Source organism: Poecilia formosa, unplaced genomic scaffold (genome assembly GCF_000485575.1).
Source record: "Poecilia formosa unplaced genomic scaffold, Poecilia_formosa-5.1.2 Scaffold171, whole genome shotgun sequence".
Classification (NCBI taxonomy): domain Eukaryota; kingdom Metazoa; phylum Chordata; class Actinopteri; order Cyprinodontiformes; family Poeciliidae; genus Poecilia; species Poecilia formosa.
In genome coordinates this window covers 979,330-998,216 of record NW_006800110.1, presented here as the reverse complement: position 1 = coordinate 998,216, position 18,887 = coordinate 979,330, and the positions used below count along the sequence as shown (strand labels likewise).

The 18,887-nt window shown below is 40.4% G+C and overlaps 3 protein-coding genes across 3 annotated transcripts in view; 1 reads left to right on the top strand and 2 right to left on the bottom strand.

Annotated features, from left to right (window-relative positions):
• The first annotated feature begins 744 nt into the window (after positions 1 to 744).
• Positions 745 to 4,417, top strand: emc9 (ER membrane protein complex subunit 9). Its single transcript, XM_007565048.2, has 6 exons — positions 745 to 1,016; positions 1,102 to 1,304; positions 1,995 to 2,071; positions 2,152 to 2,221; positions 2,340 to 2,434; positions 3,739 to 4,417. The coding sequence occupies exons 2-6, from the start codon at positions 1,110 to 1,112 to the stop codon at positions 3,917 to 3,919; spliced, it is 618 nt and encodes a 205-aa protein (XP_007565110.1). The 5' UTR covers positions 745 to 1,016; positions 1,102 to 1,109; the 3' UTR covers positions 3,920 to 4,417.
• A 709-nt stretch (positions 4,418 to 5,126) lies between these two features.
• irf9 (interferon regulatory factor 9) lies at positions 5,127 to 14,789 on the bottom strand. The gene is made up of 10 exons (XM_007565049.2): positions 13,696 to 14,789; positions 13,296 to 13,370; positions 11,605 to 11,727; positions 10,937 to 11,114; positions 8,639 to 8,757; positions 8,485 to 8,554; positions 8,112 to 8,171; positions 7,605 to 7,991; positions 7,144 to 7,259; positions 5,127 to 6,511 (listed from the first exon to the last, which is right to left on the bottom strand). Exons 2-10 carry the CDS (start codon positions 13,350 to 13,352, stop codon positions 6,344 to 6,346), a joined length of 1,278 nt encoding a protein of 425 aa, XP_007565111.1. The 5' UTR covers positions 13,353 to 13,370; positions 13,696 to 14,789; the 3' UTR covers positions 5,127 to 6,343.
• A 951-nt stretch (positions 14,790 to 15,740) lies between these two features.
• rnf31 (ring finger protein 31) overlaps positions 15,741 to 18,887 on the bottom strand; it is a 16,091-nt gene continuing 12,944 nt past the window's right edge. Inside the window, exons 17-24 of the mRNA XM_007565047.2 lie at positions 18,606 to 18,695; positions 18,384 to 18,498; positions 17,542 to 17,654; positions 17,332 to 17,445; positions 16,821 to 16,869; positions 16,647 to 16,743; positions 16,077 to 16,242; positions 15,741 to 15,992 (exon numbers count right to left, since the gene is read on the bottom strand). Of these exons, the coding sequence (XP_007565109.1) occupies positions 15,945 to 15,992; positions 16,077 to 16,242; positions 16,647 to 16,743; positions 16,821 to 16,869; positions 17,332 to 17,445; positions 17,542 to 17,654; positions 18,384 to 18,498; positions 18,606 to 18,695 (792 nt within the window). The 3' untranslated portion in view covers positions 15,741 to 15,944. The remainder of the gene's footprint in view (positions 15,993 to 16,076; positions 16,243 to 16,646; positions 16,744 to 16,820; positions 16,870 to 17,331; positions 17,446 to 17,541; positions 17,655 to 18,383; positions 18,499 to 18,605; positions 18,696 to 18,887) is intronic.

The window sequence follows — 18,887 nt, the reverse complement described above, 5'->3', positions numbered from 1 at the left end:
CTGCAAAACTCTAGACTAATTTTCAATTGCTAAGCTTTTCTGTGCTGACCTGGTATTAAAAACTTGACTGGAATTTTGCATGTTCCAGGTGTTTCTACAATGTTGAGGGTAAAATGGAGACTACACTTCCCCAGGGACACAATGTACCAAAACCCTCACAGAAGTGCTACTTGGCTAGGCAGTGTGGTGATTTGGTCAAATGGTCACAGAAACTTTACATCCCAATCAACCAACCAAGGCTGTCCCAGAAGCACCACTAAAGCAGAACCAGTCATGCAGATGTTGCACAATAAAACTAGTTAACTATGCATTAGTCTTCATTTTAAATGAAGAGGTTCATGTAAGGGTAGTTATTTCAAATGGCAGTGATATTGGGATTAACCCTGTGCATTTATTCAATCTACCTGCAATTCATGTTTCAAAATTAAGTGGCTTTTTTTTAACCAGTACATGTAAAAAAATGGAGTACATCCAGTGACATGTTTCTAACATGACTTGTCATTTTTTAAGTTAGTGGGTTGAGTATCCAGAGATTTTACTGGCGTGTAATGCTCTTTATTTCAGCAAAACATTTTTCTAGATACTCATTCACTTTTGTCAAAGTGCCTTCCTCCGCTCCGTTAGGGGGCGCACGGTGCTGTGATGTGTAAACATGCTCTTAAAAAGGAGAACGGAGAAGCACGGTTCTACACCAATCATATTACAGAATCTCGGCTCTAAGCCAATCGGAACAATGCATATGACTCCAGTGGGAGGGACCAGTGACTGCCTTTGGACGTCATTCATTCGCCAGCTTGTTAGCTAAAAGACAGACCTCTGGGTTTTGTAAGTAATTTAACTGGGTTTTAAACTGCTTAAGGTATTGATCGTGTATCTCGCAGCTCTAGTGAGACTAACTTGGAGGTAGACTAGTTCAGCGGATCGGTTTAGCTTGTATGCTAACCACAGGACCTAACAGGGCAATTATCCGGCTGTCAAACGCAGCCGAACCGGGACGTTTCTGGGTCTGTTTCTAGGTAAATATGGCGCCGTTCATAAGGAAAGTGTTTGTGTTATTGTTCGGTGTTTCAACGTCTCTCTGTCCGCCCTGCACCTCCGTAGCGGTCACCATGGGTGAGGTGGAGCTCTCCTGTCGGGCTTATGTGAAGATGTACCTGCACTCCTGCCTGTTCCCCCGCTGCAGCATCAATGGACTGCTGTTGTCCTCAAGCTCGGCAGGTGGCGCTGTTTGCGTGACGGACTGCGTGCCGCTACTTCACTCTCACCTGCCCTTGGCTCCCATCACGCAACTGGCCCTCACGCAGGTGTGGAGTTTGGTGTGGTGGCCCAGTTCTCAAAAAGGCCCAGGATGTGATGTAGATCCAAAATAAGGGAAGTTTTTCTGTAAACATGAGAATAAAGTTAAAAATTTAATTTATTTCAGCAATATAAAAATTCCAAATTCAGATTGACATAAAATTGGATTTACATTGCTCCATTTCACAAGTGCTGATTTTTTTTTCTCCACCCCCACATTGAAATTCATGAAGATGAAAAAATAATAGTAATGTGGTTATGAAGGAGTAGATTCCACCAAAATAATTCATAAATCTTATGAATTATTTTAACATGTTTATAAGAAAAAATATTGGATGTTCTCTGAGGTTAAAAGTAAAAGAAATCAAATTTCCCATAAAGGCAAAGCTTGTGGTTAAATGAAAAATCTGCAGAATGTATTTTTGTCTGATTAATTGATTTATCATCAAAATAATAGTTGCAGGCTTACAAAGCCCTCTCAAGATTTCAGTAAGGTGTGGACTGTGGGTGAAGTGTTAATCCACTTTTATTTTTGTAAATAATCTGCTGATTTAAATAGTTAAATATTTCCTGCAACACGTTTATGAGGCGTTTTTAATCCTCCTGAAGCTGAACATAAATCAGCTAATTTACTCAGATGTTTTGCAGACATGTCTAAAATGACTAAACCAGCAGTTTTCTCTCTTCTCTTCTCCCAGGTGGATGTCTGGTGCGCTCAGACTCAGCAGAGGATAGTTGGATATTACCAGGCCAACGCCTGCGCATCAGACTGCAGGTGAGTTTCTGAAGGAAGAAACTTCTCCAGGACCAAAGCCGATCCAGAAACGGTTTCAGTGGTCTGGTGTCTGTTTGCAGCCCGACGCCGTGCGCTCTGAAGATAGCCGACAAGATCGCCGAGCAGTTTGAGAGTGCAGTCTTATTAATGGTGAGGACGACAGAAAATAAAGTCTTAATGAAGAGATTAAATGTTTTCTATGTTTATGGGACGGACGGGAGAGTTTGCTGGTTTAATGCAGTCGGTTTGTTTCTGTTTCTTCCTGAAGCTCGACGGCAGCAAGATGTCTCCAGATGATCGGGTTCCTCCGATCGTCATGTACGAGCGCAGAGACTCCAAATGGGTTCTGAAGGACAAACACACGTAAGAACCGAGGGGGAGGGAGGGCGTAAGGGTCAGTATGGGAATTATAAAGAATAAAATGAGTTAGTTTGGGTTTAAATACCAATTTTTTAACTTAGGAAGTCATTTGGGAAGAGTTCAAATCAAAAGCTTTGAGCTCAGACATCCGACCAACCAGTTCATCCTTTATCCTTTAGAAAAAGATGCAAATTCCAGAAACTGAAATGTAAAATAAAAATAATTTTAAGTGGCTTGAGTCTCCAGGAAGCTGCAGGATGTTTTAAATTGAAACATTAACTAATTTATCTGTCATTTAGTTCACATGAAAACCAGTAAATGGAGAGAAAATAATCCAGTTTGGAAAGAGCTGGAACACCTTTAATGGCCAGCAGAGGGCGCCGGTGAGGTCAGGGATTCCTCAGGTAGAGAAACAGTGAAGGTCAGCAGAGGCAGACATGGATGTTATTTATAGCAGATCTGAAACTTAAAAGGGATTTTGTACTATTGATGTATGAAATGAACTAGTTTAAAAAACAAAGAAAGAAAGTATTTTCTGTAATAAGAAAAGGATTTGGAAGGATTTGGGTCTCTAGAAGTCTCTGGATCTACTTATGGTAAAAGCTTGGTTATGAAAAAACAAATACTTTCAGTCGTACTTTACATTTTTCATCATAAAAAATAAAGTTTTTAATAGTTTTGCCTTGATTACAAAAAATGTCCTTCTTAATCAACCACCTGTGCTGGACGGGACAAATTTCTATCATTTTTTAATTGCAGTTGGACACACCTGGTTTTCATCAATGCAAATTCATGAATTAGAATGGCCTAGTCAAAGTCCAAACCTCAGTCCAACTGAGTATCTGTGCTAAGGCTTGAAAATGAAGGTTTACAGACTAAAAAATTATCTGATGGAGGAAAAAACTCCAGAAAACCAGGGAGGCTGAATACAAATGCAGGCCACACTTTTCAGATTTATTAATTGAGGGTTGTGAAAACTATTTCTTTTCCACTGTGTGTTGGTCTGTCAGATAAAAACTGAGATGTTAGGTTTGTGAGGGACTTTATAAAGTCTTGGTTTGTAGTTTAGTGAGTAAAATGTCAATATAGCATCAGGAAGAGATTAATCTGGAATCAGGAAGTTTAATCCGACTCAGATTAGTCTGAGAAATCAGAATCTCATCTGAAACAATTTATCAAGTTTCCTTTTAGTTTTCATTAATAAATGTATAAAATGGCTGATTTAGTTTGGACTTGGACTCCATTGCTTTGAGTAGCAGCAGCTTCCTGTTCGTCAGCCTAACGGACTCGTGTCACTTCCTGTCCAGGATCATGCTGCGGCAGTGGGAAGAGACGCAGGCCATCGCCAGCCAGATGCTGGAGTCGGGCGACCACGCCCTCCTGGTGGACTTCGACGGCCACCTGGATGACATCACCAAGGACTGGACCAATCAGACGCTCAACGCCAAGATCGCCGAGCTTTCCTCGCCGGCCAACGGAAACATCTGACGGCGACCCGGTTCCCCCGACACAAACACACACCCAGCAGAGTCCATGGAAAAGTTTTACTATCGACAGAACAAAGACAAACGAGCTTAAATGACACATTTACATCTCGTGCCAACCCAAAAAAAACGGATCATTTTTTAACTAATCCACCTTAAAATAGGATTTAACTCCAACAATCCACCTCATGGTTTTATTTCTAAATGCCTTTTTTATTTTTCTTGTGTCACAAAATGTTCATCCAACTCAGGATGATGATGTGATGATGATGGTAGTTTGTTTAAAAAAAATATCTGTTTTATTTGGTTGATTTCCTCATAATTGCTGGATAGAAACGTTTAATTTGACAGGATGTACTTAATTATTGTTTTTACACTGTGATTAATTACATTGGTAACAAGTTTTCAACTTCTACAAACCTTAAATGTTCCAGTTTTAAATATTGGATATAAACTGAACTCAAAGCTCGTTGTGGTCCAAGAATAAATTTCCTTCTTCATTTCTGCAGCGTTTTCTTACCTTGAATTAAAGAAAATCAACTTAAAATCGACAAACTACCATTAAATGAACTCCAACAAACTAAATGCTCTAAACTTTAGTGCAATATTCCCATATTTACATTTTACACCAACATCAGATGAGAAAATTTCAGATTCAAATTCAAGAAGTTCTCAGATTTAAAAAAACAATTCTAAGAATTTTTAGAATATTTTTTATATTTCAGTGTTTGCTGTCTTCCGTTCATAATTCTGGATTTTTCCCCACATTCAAATTATATAATTCCTTGTTTTTCTGTCAGTTTAAGTCTTAAAAAATATAAATAAACATGAATAGTTGGTATAAATATGACAGAGTATCGGGGCTGTTATAGATGAAAAAAATAAAAATAATGAGGCCATGGAGGAGCTGATTTTCACCAAAAAACTCTGAAATTTATGAATTAATTTCACTCATTTACGAGAAAAAACTGATTTTGAAAAGCTGTAAAATGAAAATCTTCCAGGATAAAAGGTATAAATTTACAATATTAAAACTATTTGATGTACAAAGTCAGAAATTTGTAAGAAAACTCTCAAATTTATCAGGAATTTTCTAAAAAGTTGTACATTTGTGACGAAATAGCCAGAAACGCTCCAGGATTGAGGCGCTACGTCGACGAGACTCACACCTGGATGTTTCCCAGAGTTTAAGGATGAGGTCTGGGCTTTTCCTGGACCAGAACCGGGTCTCCAGGAGACGTTCTGGTCCAGGAAAACAACCCGGATTCTTCCCTTTAACTCTGGAAAACATCCAGATGTTTGTTTCCTAAATGTACCGACTCAATCTTAGATAACATCCACTATTTTCTGTTACAAATGTCCAATTTAAAAAAAAAAATTCTGAAAAATTTGACCGTATTCTTACAAATTTCTGACATTATAATATCTTTGTTTTAATACTTTAAATTTAATGTGAAATTACTCAAAATTTCGGAGTTTTTCCGCTGAAACTTTCTCCTCCATGGCCTCATTTTTATTTATTTTTTTAATCTACACTCCACTGCCTGCTTTACAGCTATTTGTAAACTTTTACCATCTAAACTGAACAAAAACTAACTTGGTACTGCAATCTTTTTTTGAGAAATTATTAAAATACAAACTTTTAAAACTATTTTTTCTTGAACAGATGCCCTGAACGTGGCATCATAACACAACCTCCAGCCAGAAATAATCAAATCAAATCTGAGTAGAGCTTCTTAAACCAGCCTTTAAATAATAATCTACTAAAGTTAGAGCTTCCCTAAAATGAAATAGAAATCTGTGTTTTTGAGGCTAAAACAGTAATTTGACTTACATGGTTGTTATTGTGCTTTACTTCTTAGCCATACATAATTTAATCCAGTGAATGAGGGAAGATTTAGGAATTGTGAAAAGGAAAAACTGTTGGATGTGATCTCTGCTGTAATAATGAAGTTCACAGTGAAAGTCTTTTATTTAATAAAACGAGTGTTTTAAACTAAAACTCAGCTTTAAGACTGTTTCATAATCAGTCTGGATGATAACAAGTAGCTAAAACTATTAATCTATGCTATGATTGGAGTACAGTACCCTAAACATGCCTGTTTTTAACTTTATGGTCCCTTTAAAAGAGTGTTTGGGCTCTAAGCACCAACAGAACAATAAAAACTGATTTATAGAGAAACTATTTTTAAATTTCTCTAAAACACATGATCTCCATGCCGTTGGCTTTTCCTGTAGTGTTTCCAACGCACCGATCCCCGCAGGAAATGAAGAAAATCCATTTTTTTAACCCCAAACGTCACCGATTTAGCTCCAGAGTTCAACGGATTTTTCTTTTGAGTGCTTCAAAGTCTTATTTTTCGCGTGCAGAGAAAGCAGAGGCTCTTATTTTGAAAGCTGGGAATGTTTCAGAGTTTCTTGGAGACTCTCAGTTGGTCTGACAGGCGTCCAGCTCGGAGGACGGCGACGGCACCGTGACGAGGTTCAGCGTGATTTCTCCCAGCGGAGACTGGCTGGCCAAGGTCCGGAAGACCGACAGGGTGTTGAAGACGGAGAGCGCGTTCTCCACCTGCTGCTCCGCCCACGGGAGGGAAACCTGCAGACAGGAGGCACAGGCCACCTTACAGAGGAACTACCTCAACTTACGCTTCACAGTAGAAAACTGGACATCAAAATGTATTTTTTTAGATTGTAGTGGCTTTATTTTATGAAATCTGATGCAAAACCATCAGAACTGAACTTAATATTAGATTAGTGGAACAAACAGCAGGACGTTTGGCTCATATACACGAAATTTAGTTTTAAATAACAGATTTTAAAAAATGTGATTCTTTAGATTTCAAATTTATTCCTTTAAACTTCAATAAATAATTTCAAATTGATTCCTTAAATACGATGCTGTATTTGGGGAACACGGGCCATTCTAGATGGTAAAATGGTGTCAGGACAGTAAATTTCCACCAACATCACTTTGACATTAATTTGACATATTTAAACAGATTTTCTCTGATGTAGAGCAAATGGAAATTTGTGAGGAAATAATTTCATTTACCTTCATCTTAGATGATTTCTGTCACTTTTTTCCCACAAATTTCCGACTTGGTATTGTATATTTAATCTTTGAAAACTGTATTTTGTTCTGCAAATTATCAATTTTCTAATTTTTAAAAAAATATGTAGCATTAAAACCAACATGATCAAAATGTGCCTCCGTGTCCGGAGGTTTACCTGCGCGATGATCAGTTTGCGAGACGGATCTTCGGTGTTGCTGAACTCTTCTCCAAAACACAGAGTGAAGCTGCACTGAGGAGGCTCGCCGCCGTTGGCTCGGAAAGAGTCCAGTTCTGAGGAAACACCAGACCAGAACCGGTTTTCAGGTCAGTTTCAGGAACTGGAGGAAAGCAGAGCCTGAGATATTCTTTAAACGAGGCTCCATCATGTTTTATATCACCAGTTTCACCAACTCAGATTTAAGACTTTTTAAGACCATAATGGATTCATTTTAGTGTAATGTTTTTTTGTATGTCCTCTCCTGTTCTAGGAAGCACAATAGGTTGCTTTTACAACATGACAATGAATTTAAAGCCAATTCACTGTTTTTTTAAAGGAATTTAAGACTTTTTAAGGATTCAGCCAAACGAGAACCTGGCAGCTCAACGGATAAATAAAAACCAGACGTTTAGACTCACGTTGCTTGAAGATGTCCTTGCTGAACAGCAGCACCGACTCCATGTTCCTCTCCATCCGGTGGAGGCCCGGCGTGGTCGTGTGCGGCCCCGTCCAGAAGATCCGGCCCTGGCAGAACCGCCTGCCGTACACCCCCTGCGGCGTGGACGTCAGCGCGATGCCCTTCGCCATGAAGGGCAGCAGGGTGAACAGCGCCTGCAGCTCCTCGCCCGCCGGCAACGCGGACGGCGGCTCCGGCAGCAGGATGCGAGGGAAGCGGCACAGGGCGGCAGGAGTCGGGGGGGCGGGCGAGGAGGGCAGATACGCGATGCGCACATCGGGGCCGCTGATCTGACGTTTGAGAACCTCCTGGCCAAGATAATGAACCGTCACGCTGAAGGAGTCTTGGTCTGTTGGAAAGAAAGGGGGCGGGGTTATAAGAGGGGGCGAGGTTATCAGAGGGGGCGGAGCTAAAGCCACAGGTGCATGATGGAGACAGCAGCTTTTCTCCTGCTGTAAACATTGGTTACCTCCTGTGTTGGCCGGGACGCTCTCCTCGATCCGAACGTCCAGCCTGATCTCATCCAGCGCTGCAGAGAGGAAGATGAGAAATAAACCAGTTACTAAGCAGAAAAAACTCGTAATGAGGCTTAAAGTTATTCTGAAATACTGCAGAGACAAAGAAACGGCTTGATAACAACCTCACTGGGGTTTTTACAGAAAAAAGTTCCTTCTGGATGATGTTTTTAAAGAAATGCACCAAAACACAAATATTTCGTAAATGAATCTCAGGCATCAGCGTTTAGAAGAGATTAGATCTTCCTCTATAAAGCACTATGCTAGTTATTGAGCATGGCGGTGGCAGCATCATGCTGTGGGCTGTAACGGAGCGTCTGGACTCACTGGTGCACTGGGCAGGTCCGTCTGACTGGACCGGCTGGCTGTCCTGCTGCTGGTCCTCTTCCTCTTCATGCTGTGAATCAAGGACAGAAGGTTAGTGGTCCACCTGACATCTGCAGGACGAAACCTTGACCTTTGACCTGAGCGTCAGCCTCACCAGCTGAGAGGTGACCTCTTCAGTTTTGATCTTTTTGACCTGGCAGTCCGAGCTGCTGCTCTTCCTCTTCAGCTTCTTGCTGCTCTTCTCTTTGACCTTCGGCTCAGGAAGCAGCACACCTGGAAACCCGGAGGAGGAAGATTAATCTGACGTCCAGCAGCGATAATCCAAGGGATTATATTCTGACTGCCAGCAGCCGAAGCTTCTGAGAGATGTCACCTTTTATTAAGCGCAAACTGCAAAACATGCTGTCATGATCAGGTGGTTGACGCAAAAAAAAAACCTTCAGAAAGGCTAAAGAACGGAGGGAAAAAGTAAACTGGGAGAGAAAGATGGAAAGGGATGCAAAAAGAAATTAAGGGAAACAAGAAAGAAAAGACAAGGAGGAAACTGAAAAAGGACACTAAAGGAAGGTAAAGGAGAGACAAAAAGGAAGGCAGAGGACACTAGGAAGGAAGGAAAAAGGAGACATAAGAAGGAAACAGGAAAAACGACACTGGGAAGAAAAGAAAAGAATGAAACGAGAGGAAAAGGGAAGAAGGACACTAGGAAATAAGGAAGGGAACACAAGAAGGAAAGGGAAGGAAAAAGGATTCTAGGAAGGATAACGAGAAAAAAAGGAACTAGAAAAGACAAAGAAAAAAATAACTCTGGAAATGAAGTTTTAGAAGATAAGAAGTAAAACAAAGGAAATATTTTTCCATTTCCATTTTATCCAGATCTGAAATTACTTGAATCAAAAGTCAGACTTTCCCAGAGTTCGTAGGAACCCTGGATATCATCACTTTTCTAATTTAAAATAAAAACATTTAAAAATCTGCTTAAAAGCAAAGAATACCTCAAAGGTAAGAATAAAAATGTGATCAAGCGATCCTTTGACCTTCCAGGTCCGAAGTGAGTCAGAAAGCAGCTGACATGTAAATACTCTCGTTCTGGTTGCCATGATAAAACGTAAACAAACTGGAAGCTCATTAGCATGAATGATCCCAGACAGGAGAGCTAAACGTTTGTGTAAATATGGAGGTTGACGACGTTTCCCTGCTTTACAGCTGCCGTGATAAACATCATAACTTTATTACTGATGAAATATTAACGTTCAATGCGTCTCCTGAAGCCAGATCCCAGTGAAGCTCTTCAGTTTACACCCCTGCTGTCATCATCATGTTTAACTGCTTCATACTTCCTCTTTCTGAGGCGGCCTTTGACTAGTTCTCTGTGCAGAATGAAGCTTCTCGAAAGCTCAAATAACACCTGAACTATGACCCCAGTGGAGGTGGAAAGGAGGCTTCAAGGATGCAGAGGGAGAGAGAGAGAGAGATCTACTACATCTTTCTAACCATACAGAGATTTAAAGAGGAGTGGCAAAAGCAAATGAGGTGGATCAGCAGAGCTGATGGTGTCATCCAGGACATGTTATGGAGCTGTTAGCATGTCAGGATAGTTATGAGGTTTCGCTGTCTCAGAGGTCAAAACCACATCAAACCTGAGTTAACAGTGGTCCAGTTAACATAATCTGCTTTCAAAATGGCGGCGCCCAAGTGGCCACTGTTCATCTTACAATCATCGTTTCAAGCTGTACTTTTCGCCACGTTTAATTTTTTCATCCTAGAGTTGGAGGCGCTACATGTAGAATGGGTTTCAGACACACTTCTACTGCTGTTGCTGCTGTGATAAAGCAACAGGCTTCAGTCAGAGGCCTCTACAGATGGCAGTACTGACTGCTACTGGAGATCCTTCCTACCCAAAGCATCACTATGTTTCTGTTGTTGAATGTTTATGTTTGTGACTTTTATACTGTGACTTCTGACTGATGTTTGACTGAAGAGTGGCTTCCTGTCGGGAAAACAGGAAGTAAGTTTGAAAATAAAAGTTTCAAGATATTCAAATCAGGGTAACGTGGAGCATCAGCTCCATTTCCTCTTGAATCTTCGCGCCAGCAGGCGTCTCAACACCTGAAGCCACTTCGTCCGCCAACGAATCGTAGTGAAAACCTCAGAGAAATCACACTTGGTTTCCTGGTTCCTGCTCTAAATAAAACCCTCACTCTGTCTGCTGAATGTTTGTGAAAGTTCACCAGTCTGATCTGAAGAATCAGCAGCTGGAGTTTTATCTGGACCAGAACCAGAATCAGAACCAGCTGCTGGACAAACACCAAACGCTCCTGTCAGAGATAAACTGCAGCAGAAACGCTTCTGCTCGAAAAATAGATCGGTTTGTGTAACGTGTTGCTCAATGTTTTCACCAAACCAAGACAGACAGAAAACCTGGACCGGGTCAGCACCGGCGTGTGGGCCTCACCCTGCTCGCTGATGGGCACCAGGCGGTACACCTTGTACGGCTCTGAGATGTCCAGCTGGGCGCGCTCCATCACCTCCTTGAACTCGGGGCTCTTGTTGAGAGCGCAGCGAAGACGCGTCTTCCACGCCGCAGGATTCTTCTCTCCGTTCCCCAGCTTCCCTTTGAACTCGGCCCAGGCCTGCAGAACCAGGGGAACCAGCGTTACCATGGAGGGAGGGATGGACGGATGAAAAACAGATACATTAAAAAATGGATACATGTTGGATGGATGAACAAATGGAAGGACGGATGGATGGAGGGGTGGAGGAAAACCAGACGGATAGATGGACAGACAGATGATGGATGGATGGATGATTGGATGTTGGGTGGATGGATAGATAGATGAGTGGATGGATGAACAGATGAGTGGATGGATGTATGTATGGATGAACAAATTAATGAACGATAGGCAGATGGATGGATGTCAGACTTTAAATTCAATCTGAAAACAGAAATATTTTCCAAACTCGGTCCAGTCCGGTCACTGGGTTCTGATCCAGTCCGGTCACTGGGTTCTGATCCAGTCTGGTCACTGGGTTCTGATCCGGTCCAGTCACCAGGTTCTGATCCGGTTCCGCTCATCCTGTAAACTAAAACCCAAAGTCACAAAGCATCAGGCGACCTCTGACCTTGAAGAGCGCTGCGTCCTCGTCCTCACGGAAGTCGTGTTTCCCTGCGTGTTTCCATGGGATCCTGAACATCGTTTTGGCCTCGTCGTCCCACATCACACCTGGATACTTCCCGCTGCTCACCTGTCGCACGACAAACACCAACGTTTGGTTTCCAGCAACGTTTCAAACACCAACAGGAAGTTCCTCCATTTGGCGAAACCAAACTGCTGCCCAGCGCTAACGCCTGCTAATGGTTCAACAGACGGCAGATCTCCAGATCGGCCCAAATAGAATCTGAGTGTCACAATAAACAGAGCTGGAGTTACTCCATCACTGCAATATGGTTCTTTAATATAATAACAGCTAAATGTTTCAAGGATTAGACGAAGATTTGGAGCACGGTCCGTTCATTTTTGAACTGGAATGAGCTTCCAGTTAGCTAGCTTTATCTCATTAGACCAGATTTGAAATGTGTTTCAGATCATTATCCTGTTGGAACTGCACAACAGTTTCAGTTGCCTCAACCAATTTAATTTCTGTGGGCTATTATAATGCAATTATTTTACAAATGTATCCGATTTTTATCTTGCAATTTGACAAAACAAAAAGAAAGTAGCAGAAAGTTTGTTAAACCTGAGTAAATTTCTGGCAAAAACTTGGAAATTTTTAGATTCATTTCACATGTTTACATAAAAAAATCCAACAAGAAAAAGTTAAATATCAAAACAAGATTTTCTCTAACATAGAAAGTCATAAATTTGCATAAAACAAAATAAAAATAAAAAATGCCAGAACACACCAGTATTAGGGCCATGCTAAGAACATTTAAATAAATAAATAAAATTAGATTAAGTAATAAAATTACCAGAATAAAATTGTAGTATAACAAGAATGAAGTCACAATATTACGGCTTCATTCTTGTAATACTACAACTTTATTCCCTTATTATTTTGACTTTATTCTCATATTGACTTTATTCCCAAAATATCATGACTTTATTGTCATCTTATTTCGACTTCTCATAATTTAATTTTTTTAAATACTTTGTATTTTTTAGTCTTACCAGAAAACCTCTAACATTGAGGTGGTAAATTAGGAGCATCTGGATGTTTTTCTAAAGAATAGATTGTGCCTATTATGGTAAATTATAATTTTTTTCTTGTAAATTTACAACTTTTTAACTACAGCATAGAGTCTGATCTTTTTCTCCTAAATTTGTTGAATTAATATAGAAATCTCTTGAGTTTTTGGGTGGAAATTTACAATACATAGTCGCACAAGTTTGCCCGAGTTTTTCTTTTTTGTCTCGTTCAATTGCAAGAGAAAAATCAGACAGACTTGTAAGACAGTGCATTAAAACACAGGTATTGATAGATGTCTGATCTGGGTCACACAACTTGTTTACAATAACAAATAAACCGACCATACCTCAAACCAGAAATCTGTGACAGATTTCTGGTTCTAAAAAAACAGATTTAGGTCACATAAAAGCATCTCATTAAAGTTTCAGCAGGTGGTATTTTAGTTAAAGTCAGTTTTAATAACTTAAGAAGAGAACTAATTCATTTTAACTTCTGAAAATTAGACTTCCGGTTGATATTTATATAACCTCAAAAACGGGACAGTTATTAGGACTATATTTACTTCCCCCTCCCTTTCTGCCCCTCAGGACATTAACACACACACACACACACACACATACACACACCTGATCCACTATCCATGAGCGAAGTCTGCGGGTGGATCTCATCCTTCCTGCTGCCATGATTCCCCTTTAAAACGGCTGAAATACATAAACAACATAAAATAATAAGTGGCACATTAATGACATGAGCTAATATCTCTCTACAGGCGCATTTTAATAAATAACTGACTGAAAAAATAAGTAAAAGACGAATACATTTGATTTATGACACAGAAATGAGCCGTGTTAACAACTAAAAGTTGTTTTTCTTTTTAAAAAAATCTGACAACCTTCAAACAGAGCCGAGTTTTGCTGATATAAAATATCAGAAGCGAGCCCTCCGCTGCGGTTCTGAGGACTTTATAAAGTCAGAAATAGAAGGTAAAGTGTCAAAATGGAGGAAGTAGGTTTAAGTTTCGTTTACCTTGGTTATGTTTCCTCAGCGGCGCCTTGCAGACTGAGTGACGGAGCAGCAGAGCTTCGCTCCTCTCAGCCCAGCTGCCCGTTTCCTCGAAATCACGTGACTTTGCAGAAACACGCAGCGTCTCCACCGCCAGTGGGCGACAGAAAACACCACTCAGTCTGCAGCTTGCATAACAAAAACAACCCGATTTTTTTTATCCTAAACGAAACTGCAGCTTCTTTTAATATATATTCGTGCTTCAGTTCAAGTTATGACTAAATAATTACATCTAATTATCCACACTGCAACACTTTATTCTACATTTCTTAGACTTTTTATTAGCCAATACAATGATTTATGAGTAGTATATCCTGCTGTTTTTATCTGACGTGAATATTTACATGTTCAGTTAATTCAAATATGTCCCCCAATAAGACTTGTTTGTCATAAAATCTAAACATTTCTGTGTTAAAATTGTTTATTTTATTAGTCTGCTGTAATTCTCTAATTCTGTAATAGATGCTTGAAAACATCAGTTTGTGTGTAAATTATCTACTTTATAGTTCAGTTGGATAAACTGTTTAATGTACTTATATGACCACCACAACCAGCATGAATACAATGCATGTTTCTGAGGCTTTATAGTTGGTAAATACAGATAATTGTTCTAAAGTCCACATTTTCTGTTCATAGCTTCTCTCATACATGCTGGATCTCTATTGATCTCATTGTTATACTTGATCTTGGTTAGTTTGTTGGTTTCTGTAAACACTTCTGATTTTTATCAGTTGTTTGTTAAAATACATCGTCTTTACTTTGTTGGTTTATTTTGCCCATAGTGTCAATGTTTTTCTTAAGTAACTTATATCATCTGCTTACGTTTTTGGAAAACCTGCTAAGAAAACAACAGATGGGGTTTATCTGTTCAAGGGTTTGTTGACTTTGGCTGAAGAAATTCAAAGGTTTTTTGGATCCTGGTCCTCTGTGATGGGCGTTGGCAACACACAGGACTCAGATCTCTCTACTTTTCTTCAGATGTCCCAATCAGAGGGATTGGACTTAATCCAGGATTCAGTTTCCGTGGATAGAAGCGGCAAAGTGAGTCGTTTAGTTAAGGTAACCTTTGCTAACACACAAAGACTTGAATGACTTCAAGCATCAAAGCTCCTATTTTAAAATGATTTCAGCTCCACTTGAGCTCATATGACTCCACCTAAATGAAGTTATCTGATTCTCTTTCCAGTAATCCAGACTAATCTGAAATAGTTTTGTCAAATATAACCCATAGGTGCTGTAATATTTGTGTTGTGGGTCATTTTGGTCTTTTCCTACAGTGGAGAACGCCCAGCTGTTTGCAATATGCCCAGCTTTTCTCCAGAATGCTGCATCATCTGGCAGAAATGCAGGGGGTGGAGAGACTGTTCACTAATGACTGTAATGTGTCTGGCTGCACAGCGTCAGCCTCAGTTACTTTACAGCTTTATTCAGTTAAAGACGGCTTTACAAAGCCCTGCAAAAAATGACACGTTTCATTTTTCTTCACATTTCCAATAACAAAGAAAGAAGCAGTAAATAAAAATGAGAATTTCCTCAATTTTTCCATTTTGAACCATTTATTGATCTGGTTTTAAATGTGATGTCATCATGTGAACACCAAACAAGAAAAAAAATTTAACATCTGCATCAAAATCATAATGTTTTCATTTGTTTCCCCTCATTTAGCTTCGTTATTCAAGTGTAAGAAATAAAACTGTCCGATTCCTGGACAACAACAAACACAGTGAATTACTTCAGCTTAAACTTTTTAACTAAATTCAATTAAAAACGCACAAAACAAGAGAAAATGTGCATAAAATGTTAAAATAGATTGTGTTTCACCGAAATAACCCAACAAATATATGGTTATAAATATATGATTTCTATGGAATAATCAATCAGATGTCAACGCTGCAAAAAATTCAAAGTCCCACCAAATATTTTTATTCTAGTTTCTAGAGCAAATATCTTGGAATAAAACAAAACTGACTTATCAGCAAAATGCAGCAGCTTGTTTTAAGTGAATAATTCCTTAATACTGTGAAAAAGTTCTAGTTCTATATAAGTTATAGGAAAATATTTTGTTACAGGTGAATTTATCTGCTAGTGTATCTAGAACTTTTTCATCCATATTAATGACTGAAAACAGGCTCCTACATGTTGGCGTTCTCTGCCTTAGAAACCAGATAGAGATACTTGGTAAGAGTTTTTTGCAGGCCAGGGTTTTCTTCAGTTCATTTGCTTCGAGGAACTTTTTCTCCAAGAGGAACCTCCATCAGTTTCTGCAAAGCGGAAACAGAACAGTTGGATTAGCAGCGTCTCCGGGTTTATTAGAGCAGGTGAGTTTAATCCTGTCTGGGCCGAACCTTCAGCAGGCGGGCGCTGAAAGCGTTGTCGTCCTCCCCGTCTCCTTTCTTCAGGTCGCCCAGGTATCTCTGGCAGGCCACAACCAGCTCCTGGGTCTCGTAGAGAACCGCCGGGTCCAGAGAGTGGTCGTTTATCAGGCTCACCAGGTACTCCCTGTAGTGTTTCCTGCAGGAAAAACAACCTGAGACTCAGAGGGGTTCAGTCAGAGATGGATGGATGGATGGTTGGTTGGATGCATCCAGCCGGTTGGATGTTTTAATCAACTTGTCGGACCGTCAGTCGTTCTTTTGACCCAAATATTTTCAGATTTCTCCGTTTTCTTTTTCCTAAACATTTTTATTAAATAACTAAAAAACAAAATCAGTGTCAGGAGGAAGTTAATTTATAACTTAAATTTTGAAGTTATAAAGGCATCCAATTAGCTTTAGAGTATTTAACTTTACCATATCACTATACATAGGAATTATTTCCCCCAATCCTAAATGCAGCTTCACTTCGCTGCAGAACCTCTGGGCTCGACCCGACAAGCAGGAACCGTCCAGAGGTTCTGTCCAGTTCTGCTGACTCACATGCAGAGCCCGGCCTGGCCCGGCTGGGTCTGGAGGCCGCATGGCGAGTCGGCCGGCTGGCCGCCTTCGTCCTTCTGCTCCATCACGCCGCAGGCGTCTGCGCACAGAGAGCGGAGCGTTAAGAAACTCCAGGAGGTCCAAATCATTTCCACAGCAGAACCGGATGACACTCACCAGTTGGGGTCTCATTGGAAGGATCCGTGTTGAAGGCCACGCCGCTCCTCTGGTGGGAAACAAGACAGGAAATTAAATTTACTTTTTAATTAAACTGAACTGATTTTAAATCAACTCCTGATGTGAATAACGTCAATGTTTCAGCTAAAAACACAAGAGGCAGAGAAATAAAATAAGAACAAAGGAAAAGAAAAGGGAAAAATATCATTTTTTTCTATTTTTTTTATTTAGTGAAAAAATAAGAAAAAGGAAAACACAACAAAAGGAAGAAAAGGAAAACTAAAATGGAAATGAAAAGAAAACAACGACGAAACAGGAAAACAAAAAGGATAAAATATGAGAGGAAAGACGACGATGGTATAAAAAGAGATGCTAAACTGGGAGATGCTAATCCCAGTTTAGCATCTCCATGAACTCAGAGAGGAACTCTGCTTCAAATCTTGAATCTCACATGAACAGCCTAGACGTGTCCTGGAGGGAAGGGTTCTGGTTCCCCTTTCCTCCCAGTTACCTGCAGCAGGGCCTGCAGCCGGTCTGCGTCCCAGTCCCGAAGGTAGAACAGACAGTCTCTGGGGTGGTGGGCGTGCAGGCCAGTGAATTTACACTGAGGAATCTTACACTCCATCTGCAGGAGGAACAAACACCAAAATACTGGGAACACTGGGACCAGACGCCGCGTCGCTAACCCCATCCAGGCTGATGCGTCGTCATGGGAACCCACCTTGTAGTACGGGTTGTTGCAGCCGCTGCAGAACTGGTGGCGGCACTGGGAGCAGGTGAAGTGCATGCAGCCACCTTTGGTCAGCGCATACTGGAACTTACACTCCGGACAGGCTGCAAGAAAAACACACGCTGGTCAGATCAGAAGAAGAAATGCTTTATCTGGGAACACTGGAAAAACACAAAATATCACCAACTAGATCTGGTTTAGCTGCTAGTTTAAATATCTTAGTTAATTTTAAAAAGACAAAACTAACTTGGAATCCCATACGAGACACGGGAAATGTTATTCTTAGCTTCTGTGCTAAAGAAGCTGGTTATTCAGAATACTGTACCCAAGTATATTTCCAGAAAGTTGAGTGGAAGGAAAAAGTATTGGAGGAAAATTTACACTTTTTAAATCCTGGCATTTGTGTTTAAAATACTTTTTTATTGATCTTATGCAATATTCTAATTTTCCGAGGTACAAATAATTAGAAAAAAAGAAATAAAATCTTGAAATATTTCCCTCCATGTGTAATAAATCTCTAAAATATGAGTTTTGTGATATTTAAAATGTTTGAGCTGCACCTGTAGATTGAATTGGTGATTTTCTTGTGACAGCATCATGGGGAAGACACAAAAAGTCATCGCTAAAGAAGCTAGTTATTCACAGAATGCTGTATCCAAGTATATTCCCAGAAAATTGAGTGGAAGGAAAAAAATTACATTTCTGTAAATCTATGTTATATATGAGTTTCATGATATTTGAAGTTTTTAAGCTGTACCTGTAGACTGAATGAATGTTTTTCTTCACGATAATTGCTGCTTTCTTGCTTGCTGATGCAGCGGTGTCGTACTTACTGATGCCGTTGTCCCTCAGGTAGCCGGCCAGGCCCTGCCTCTGGTACTCCGGGTCGTTCTCCCTCTTCCACAGCTGGAACTGCTCACAGGAAACATCCTGGTGCTGAGGCTCCCACTGGAACAGAGGCACAGCAGCTGAGCGGGGGCGCTTCCTCAGATGTTTATCTGCGCTGAAGGAGGACGAGCGACTCCCACACACATTCCTGCTGAGGTCAGACTCACCGGTTTCTTGCACTGAGCGCAGAAACTCTTGCGGCAGGATGGGCAGGTGACCTTCAGCTGGTTTCCATCGTTGATAAAGCCGGAGGTGCACTGAGGGGGAGAAAAAGGGAGTGAAATGTTCAGCTTGTCTTCTAGTTTTTGTTTCATTTTATTGTAAGTTTGTGTTAAAACTGTGTCCTATTTGCTATTTCATTTAGTTTTAGTAACAGAGAACTTCAACTTCCTTGAACAGGTTAGGATCGGTCTATGGCCTAGGCAAAACATGCTCAAAACAGTTTCTGC